This window comes from Malaclemys terrapin, chromosome 6 (genome assembly GCF_027887155.1).
Source record: "Malaclemys terrapin pileata isolate rMalTer1 chromosome 6, rMalTer1.hap1, whole genome shotgun sequence".
Classification (NCBI taxonomy): domain Eukaryota; kingdom Metazoa; phylum Chordata; order Testudines; family Emydidae; genus Malaclemys; species Malaclemys terrapin.
In genome coordinates, this window is record NC_071510.1 from 60,378,401 (window position 1) to 60,387,402 (window position 9,002).

The following is a 9,002-nucleotide window of genomic DNA, read 5'->3' on the forward strand; positions in this document are numbered from 1 at the left end:
CCTTATGCCTTAAATATATTTCAGAAAATAAAGATGTATCCCTTTATTTGAGAACAAATCTGTGACAGAAATATTTAAATTGGGGTATTTTACTGAATTGACCTGCACATATACTGCATATTTCTCTACATAATAGGAGGAGCACAACTTCAATTTACTTTCAGTTGAATGGTCAAGGGGTTTTTGTTTATTTTTACCCCCAAAGCTTGCATGGTTTCATTGTCTTGAAATACTTTTCAGAGTCAGAAAACTTAGCAACTTATTGTTGATGGGGGTACATACTGTGAAACACACACAACTCAAGCCTAGTCTCAGATAATCAGACATGCATTGCCGTTTATCTTGTAAAACCATCCACTGTGGAAGCACCGTAATTCATTTTAAAAAATGTGTGTTAATGCTAGTTTTCTGTATCTGAGATCAGGACTGAATCAATACACCGTTTCTATCCTTTAAAAATTACTAATTCAAGAAGAAAAATATAGTATAGCAAATAGAATTTGTTAAAAAAAAAGTTTGTTGTAATTTACCACCTAGGAGAGAGAAATATTTCCATGACCTGTGTCTAAATGGAAGGAAATAGGGGCACCTGTGTGTCATAGGTCCTGATTCAGCCAAGATATTTAAACATGTGACTTACTTTAAGTACATGGGATATAGGCTTATGTATATTGCTGAACTGGGGCCTGAGTTAAGTCATTCTCATGCCAATATGTCCTGTTAAAACTGTTGGAGTGAAGTAGACACTAGAAGTGTTCTAACTGGTCAGATGCAACTCTTTTTCCATGTCCTTATATGTAGTAGCATTTAGTAGCTACAGAAAGGTTATTGGAGTCAAACTAAGCAATTATCTTTGTTTTATTTTTAAATAGATAAATATTTTTAAATAGGTTTAAAATGTTTTCCTACAGTCAAAGCACAGCACTCGTGAACTTTAACTCTCAGAAGACAGTGCTGATCCAATTCCAGACAAACAATTAATACTCCTACATGGAAATCGGTCTAGCTTTTGCAGAAATGCGGAGATGACCTGAGCTGCCCTCACAGCTAGCTGGAAGATAAAATGCTTTTCTAAGCCTGCCCCACTGACCTGGAATAGTCCTTTAGCGAGAAAATGTGACCCACTGTGTTGCTTCTTTCTACTAATCAACTTAAAACTGTCAATTGCCCTTGGAGAAATTTGGGTCGTGACAGCTCTTGAGTTTGTTTATTCTATTAGGTCAAAGAATACCAATCAGACATTAGCCTTTGCATTGCAAGTTTTGATCCCACTGGTCTATGATAGAAGACTCTGTCAAGACACTAAAATGTCCTCAATGTTCTCAGTCTTTTGTTGCTGGCACTGTAAAATATTAATGGTAATGAGCATTTCAAGAGAGATCTAAGAGGCAGCGAGCAGTACTGGGCCAAATGTGGCTCATCTGCACAGGTGTAGTTCAGGAGGTTTTTGTAAAGGTTGCTTTAAAGCCCATCTTTGCATCCTGGTCCCCACTCTATGCAGAACTATTCTGGTCCCTCTGCAACAAATTAGGGACACTTAGGACACAAAATTTACGGCCCCAAATTTGCTGGTAGGATTGGCATATTGCGGTAGATTAACAGTCATGCTCCCTTATATCTGAGCCAGATGTAGCTCTATTACATATCCAGAGGAATCTCCAGAGAAGGGGGACAAGTGCATCCCTCATGGCCTGCCCGTACCTTCCTTGGGTTGTCCCTTATCCCAGATGTATCATGGGACCCGAGGATAGGGCTCACAATGTCCAGAGACATCTGTCTTCCACTTTCTGTATGTGGGGAGAGCTGCGTGTGAAGGGCGACGTCTATATACAGATCACAGAGGTATATTTAGGCCCTTTAGTATCTTACATTCCACTGCATGATAAAACTTGGTAAAATTTTATATTTTAATGATGATCCCTACACATAAAGCCTGGATGAAATGATATCTCCTAGACATATTTAAAAGCTTTTTTGGTTTGTTTTGTTTTTCACAGACTATACTCCGCCCTCTTCAAGCTTTGTGCTCTTTCCAACTTCAGCATGGTGCCCAGATCCATCACAGCAAGGAGCATCTTCTTAAAAATGGTTTATATGACAAACCCATGCCAAAGAATAAACGCAAGCTCAGGAGAATGGAACTCTTAGTGAATAATGTTAAAATCTAGAAAGACTGCACACACAGTACTATGGAATTAATTTTTTTATAGCTAACAAACACAGTTTAATATTGGATTGTTCCAAATAGCCATCCATATGGTAATAGACCTTTTAAACCCTTTGTATTCAGGAGGCTTCCTGTCAATAATGCCAACTACAGTAATAGGCAGCATGTTTAGTTCTGTTGTTATACTAGGCCAGGTGTCTTTGTTCAACTGATAACCCCCTGTGGAGGGGAGGAAAACTGCAGTGAATAATTTAGAGCTATGTTGTCTCTAGAGTCAGTGTATGATCCTCATTAAGACTGGATAGATTTACTTTGGGGAAGCTTTTTCTCAGTACTGAAGAACAGACAGTCTGTTTAAGTAGATTGTGGTAAGGGTAAGGATCCAGTATTTGGAAGAATATTGAATTACTTCTCAGCATTTTAATTTTAATCATTAATTACAATAGGGTATAACTATAAATTCCTATATTAGTTAGTTAATCTGAACATAAGGAAATGTGATGTGGGCATTTTTGTTTTAGTTTTGTGAGGCGTTTATTATTTTACTAGTCTGTTAACTTGTTATGGATTTATATCCATGTTATTGTGCAGTCATACTTACTTAGAGCCTGTCTGCAGTTTTCAAGGGTTTTGCTTGGCTGAGATAGGCCAATATATTTTGTTCAGATTTTAATAAAAAAGAAAATATGGAAATGAAGATGGAGCTAAGCTTTTATCTGAATTGTAGACCAGGTTCTGCACTCCATACTTGGGCAAAACTCCCCTTGTCTGTAGAATTTGGCCCAAAGAGTATATGCAGTATACCACATCTTGTTTAATCCCTTTGATTTTGGAATTTACATGTATTCCTGCAGAAGTGTCTGTTGAAACCCTTTCAGAATTGAGTAGTCTAGCCAGACTGTAAAAATATGTTTGCAGATGCATCAAATCTTGTGGCAAAATGATTCTCTTTTTTTCAGCAATTGTGGCACTGCAGTGTTGCTGCCAGCAGTGGAAGCACTAGTGAAGACAAGGATCAGATATTTTTATTTGCATCATGAAGCAGGTTTTCATGACGAAAACTAGTGATATTAGGGCTTTACCACAGTGAAAACCTGCTTTATGAAACCGTGGTAGTAAAAGTGCCTGATCCCTGTCCTGACTAGTGGTTCCACTATAAGTGCCAGCAGTGCACTAGATAAGGCCTATTCTTAGGCCTTATCTAGTCTAGGGTATTTTTCCCATAATTTATGACTGCTGCTCCCACTGGACTCTTAAGTGGTCACCAGTGTTTTAACAACTGTGGATTTGTCTATATTAAGAGATCAAGTTTATGTCAGGACTAGCTAAGATGTTGGCTAACCATGACCTTTTCTTTAGTCTAGATGCTATTTAGATAAATCCCATGTCTGCGGCTAACACTGGTACAGCTGAACTGGTGATAGCGACAATGAGACATTAGGAGCAGAAAGACTAATGTAGACACCCTTACTGTAGAAGCACATTCTCTAGTGAAACAGGCAAGAATTCCTGTTTAAGTAGTAATTAAGCTCTGTGGGTTAACACCACATTGACTAGAATGGAGGATGTTTCCACTTGCTGCTATTGTTTCAGTTTACCTTGTTTCAGATTCAGTGGGACAGCAGTGCATCCTTCAGTTTACACCGTGATGGTTATTTTCCCTAACAGAAGGGTTAAATATTTCTATTCACAAAATGTAAGTTCAAGTTCTGGAGAACAGAGGAAAATCTGTGTTAATACTCTAAATTCACAAACAATTGAAGTCTTAGTGGATCAAAGAAATAGTCTACTTAATTGAGTTATAATCCTACATGAAGTACTTCAGTACAGTACAGTATGTGAATTGAAGGTTTTTTTCAATCCTGCATAAGGGTCAAATTTTCCAGTGTTTTTATGAGAGACTTTTATTGATGTGAATAATCTCATTGATGTGGGGCTACTCCCATGAGTAAGTATTACTTAAGTGAGTAATGTTTGTAGGATCAAGCCCTAATGTTGGACAAGTGGATGTCTGTTGCAGTCAAGTCTGCAGTACTGTCTGTACCATACTAGTAGATCACTATGCAACAGTTATTTTAAAAATGAAAAAAAATGAAGTTATTTGTTATGCTTCAGTTACTAGAATCCTAAAATTTTACTTTCTTTGAGGATTTTGTCGTTTTTAGTTTAACTGGGATGGGCATCTAGTTGCTACACAGTTGTCACATGAAGTTACATCAAAGCTGATCACATTTTTTTGTTCATTACCATTTTACAAAGAGCTAACACTTAATTTGATTAAAGCTGTTTTATCTTCTTCCTCTATTTTAAAAACCAATTCTGTTGCTGCAGTCCTTTCTTGAAAACCAAGCAGAATATATTCTCAAATAATATTTCTTCACGTCTTCTATTCTTTCTGAGCACCTTTTTCATTAATCTTTTCTGGGCACAAAGACATTTAGAGCCTAATTTTCAGGTAGGCCTCAAACCAGTATCTTTTTTTTTTTTTGTAGGCCTAATTTTGCACCTTCAAATAATTGGGTTTTAAATTAATCACAGGTGCAAGTAATATCTGATTTGTGTGTGCGAAAAGTGGTATAACTATCACTTTTGCCTCCAATTTATTATGGACCCCAAAATTCAAGCAGAATTATTTGCAGATATAACATTGTGCATGTAAAGATGGCCCTTAAGCTATTATTCTTGTAAACAGAATTTTGATTGGTTCTATATACTGAATTGTTACTGTTTAATTTCAATATTTTATGTTACATGAAAGTGTCATGCAGGTTGATCAGTTGTGAGTTTATTTTCAGATTTTTATATTTTTGGTGATACTGTATAGCTTTTTAAACAAAATTATGTGCATTAACAAACATTTTCAGAATTTAGCAATCTTGTCTTCAGGCCAACGGGGATCAAACTTGGAAGTTATATTTTAATATATGACAGTTATCTCAAGAAAAGATACTACACAAATTCTTAAATCTTTTTATTGTGAGAGAGCTTGAAGAGCTGTCACCTAATTTCTGTAAGAAATTTTAATTAAAGTAAGTTTATTTTGCATTTTTATTATTTACTTTCATGGTTATCCACTCTTCATTTGTTAATTACCAAAAGATTCTTGGGAGTTTAAAACAGCAGTCTAACAGAGAAGTGAACTTTTAAAAATGTATTTAATACAGTGTATTTTCTTTTAATGTTTGTTTTTCTCCCTTTGTCAGCTTTGCACTTTTAAATGTTGCTGTATAAATACAGTCTGCCCTCTACATTCCACTGAATGGGGAATTGGTGACATTGTAGTACATATGCTGATGACGTTGATATCAAATTTTGGTGAAAAAAGATGTAATTCCATAAAATATTGTAAACTGACAACGTTTCCAGTACAAGATGTTGGATACAAAAGTTATATGTGATTGTGTGATTGCGAAAACTACATATTTACTTTTTTTTTTTTTTTTTTTTTAAAGGTATTTCTGAGCCCTCTTATTTTTATTTTCTCTTTGTAGAAGAATGTATTCTAGAAAGCTTTCAAATTTCAAGATAAAGTTGGTCCAGGAAGAACATGACATGATTTGTTACCTGCAGGACTTTATGCCCATTGCATTCTAACATCTTACAAATTCCATCTGTTGTCAAAATATTAGAAAGCAGTTAGTGTTTCATTAGTTTTCTGTTTTAAAAAATGTTCAAATGATTTGATAAAAGACAAAATTTATTTTTAGACTAAAAGTTTTTCTTCTGTAATGCTAAAATGGATTAAAAAGATGCTCATGCTGTAGTGTTTTCTATTTATTTTTTTTGTTTAGAAAGGTAATTAACAAACTAAACTCTTTAAAAAGGTATCTGGGTTCAGTAATTTTCTTCTTGAGTAACTTGTGGGGTTCTTTAATATCTATATCCATGCATTCACATAAAATACTTGATACTTTCAGTTTACACATGATTAAACAAGATTATCATGACTGTGTCATTGGTCCTATACGGCACACATCACATAGGCTTCACCCACAGTGCAGTGTAAGACAAATCCTAAGTCATGCCCTTGCAGTATGCCTTGTGTGTAAGAAGGATGAGTGTCTACTCCTGCACCCCCTTAGGAAATGAAAGGGGTAGGTTTGGTATTGTGACCCACTGAGGGCTACATGGATCCCAAATCCCTGTATGTCAGAGATGGAGCAAAATAATTTATATGCCTTCTCCTTGTGCAGCCTGCAATCAGGTTATGGTAAGATTTTTGTGGGGGTGATTGTGTGGGTCATAGTATGGTGACAGGAACCTTAAAACATTGGAGTCATGTCAGCAACTGCCCAGTACTGTTCAGTAGGACAGTGTTGGGACTCTGGAACCCCTTGGAGTAGAGGAGGGTTAGTCACCAAGGCTACATGTATATAAGTGATTGGAGAGTTGTGGGGTGCTGCTTCCACTACTGGGCTGTAGTTGGTGGAAAGCCTGACCTATACCGCTATGGCCCTAGCTGAATGGTTTCTTCAGCATTAGGCTTGCCATGGCATCTTTGTTTTATTTGAACAGAGCAGGTACACATGACTGCTTTGTCTCAGTGGTGTGGCTTAGGATCCATTAATGCTTTCTTTGGACCAACTTCTGTATTTCTAGGTGGATGCCAAGGGTCAGCTGACCAGTGTCCCCTATATGGGCAGCTATATTCATAGAATCCTAGAATATCAGGGTTGGAAGAGACCTCAAGAGGTCATCTAGTCCAACCCCCTGCTCAAAGCAGGACCAATCCCCAACTAAATCATCCCAGCCAGGGCTTTGTCAAGCCTGACCTTAAAAACCTCTAAGGAAGGAGATTCCACCACCTCCCTAGGTAACCCATTGCAGTGCTTCACCATCCACCTAGTGAAAAAGTTTTTCCTAATATCCAACCTAAACCTCCCCCACTGCAACTTGAGACCACTACTCCTTGTTCTGTCATCTGCTACCATAGAGAGCAGTCTAGATCCATCCTCTTTGGAACCCCCTTTCAGGTAGTTGAAAGAGCTATCAAATCTCCCCTCATTCTTCTCTTCTGCAGATTAAATAATCCCAGTTCCCTCATCCCCTCATAAGTGATGTGCTCCTGCCCCCTAAACATTTTTGTTGCCCTCCGCTGGACTCTTTCCAATTTTTCCACATCCTTCTTGTAGTGTGGGGCCCAAAACTGGACACAGTACTCCAGATGAGGCCTCACCAATGTCAAATAGAGGGGAATGATCACGTTCCTCGATCTGCTGGGAATGCTCCTACTTATACAGCCCAAAATGCTGTTAGCCTTCTTGGCAACAAGGGCACACTGTTGACTCATATCCAGCTTCTTGTTCATTGTAACCCCTAGATCCTTTTCTGCAGAACTGCTGCCTAGCCACTCAGTCCCTGGTCTGTAGCAGTGCATGGGGTTCTTCCATCTTAAGTGCAGGACTCTGCACTTGTCCTTGTTGAACCTCATCAGATTTCTTTTGGCCCAATCCCCTAATTTGTCTAGGTCCCTCTGTATCCTATCCCTACCTTCCAGCGTATCTACCACTCCTCCCAGTTTAGTGTCATCTGCAAACTTGCTGAGGGTGCAGTCCATGCCATCCTCCAGATCATTAATGAAGATACTGAACAAAATGGGCCCCAGGACAGACCCTTGGGGCACTCTGCTTAATAGCATCTGCCAACTAGACATGGAGCCTGTGACAGGGTTGTAGCTCACTGCTGTGGCGCCTCCTCCTGGTAGTCTTGGGGAATTGGTTCGAACCAGTAGGGCGCCCCTTCGGGTGGCGTCTAGCCTGTCGTTCCACCTGCGTTGGGGCCGCGGACTTACGTCACCCTTCAGGTACGGAGTCCTCTTTCGGAGCACTGTCCTCCGACAGTGCCCCTTGTCCACTCACACCCCCTTCCGGGGGAGGTGTGTTAAATAACAGTCCCACACCCTCAAGTCCGATCCTCACAGTCCAGGACCTGGTGTGGTTCTGACTGGCCGCTCCCTGCGGTCTGTGGCTGTGCGCGGGGTAGCACAGCAAACAAAGGGGGAAAAGGGGGGGGGGACTCAGGCCCGCCCACTACTCTGAGTCCCGGTCCAGAGGCCCTCGAGTGACAGTCTCACTGTCTTCCTTCTCCTTACTCCTCTGACTATCCCTCTGGACCGCTTCCCCAACGGCCCTTCGCTACGCTAGGCCTCCTCCTCCCAGGCCTGCCGCCTAGCAGGCTATGGAGTAGGGCCTTCTCCCACTCTCAGGCTGGCCTGGCCTGCACTGCGCTGTCCGAGGTGCTGGCCTCCCAGCTCTGGAGACAGACCTTCCCCTCTGAAGGCCTGGGACAGACTGACTGCTCCTGCTCTGGGCAGTCTCTTATATGGCTGAGGCGGGCCCTGATTGGCTGGCCCCAATCTGTCTTCTGATTGGCCCTCTGTAAGCCCTTCCCTGATTGGTTGGGCGGCTGCGCAGGCGCCTAGACCTGCTGCAGCCCACCCTCTCTGAGTGTGGGCAATCGCCCCACCACAGAGCCATTGATCACTACCCTTTGATGATCTAACCAGCTTTCTATCCATCTTCTAATCCATTCATCCAGCCCATACTTCTTTAACTTGCTGGCAAGAATACTGTGGGAGACCGTATCAAAAGCTTTGCTAAAGTCAAGAAATAACATGTCCACTGTTCTTCATTGAACAACTGGTAAACTGTTACAGCCTAAGGTTGCCAGGGTGTCTGGTTTTTGACTGGAAAGTGTGGTTGAATGATGTACTGACCAGACACTAAAAGTCTGGTTACCACGGATGGGGGGAGCAGAAGAACTGGCAGCCTGTCACCCAGCCCTGGTTTTATAGTGACTGGACAGGGTATGCAGGATTGCGCAAGTCCCTTTGACC

The 9,002-nt window shown here is 40.4% G+C and overlaps 1 protein-coding gene across 1 annotated transcript in view; it reads left to right on the top strand.

Annotated features, from left to right (window-relative positions):
* Window positions 1-5,930, top strand: part of DTWD2 (DTW domain containing 2) — a 204,794-nt gene extending 198,864 nt beyond the window's left edge. Inside the window, exon 6 of the mRNA XM_054032529.1 lies at window positions 1,998-5,930. Within this exon, the coding sequence (XP_053888504.1) occupies window positions 1,998-2,168 (171 nt within the window). The 3' untranslated portion in view covers window positions 2,169-5,930. The remainder of the gene's footprint in view (window positions 1-1,997) is intronic.
* The last annotated feature ends 3,072 nt before the right edge of the window (window positions 5,931-9,002 follow it).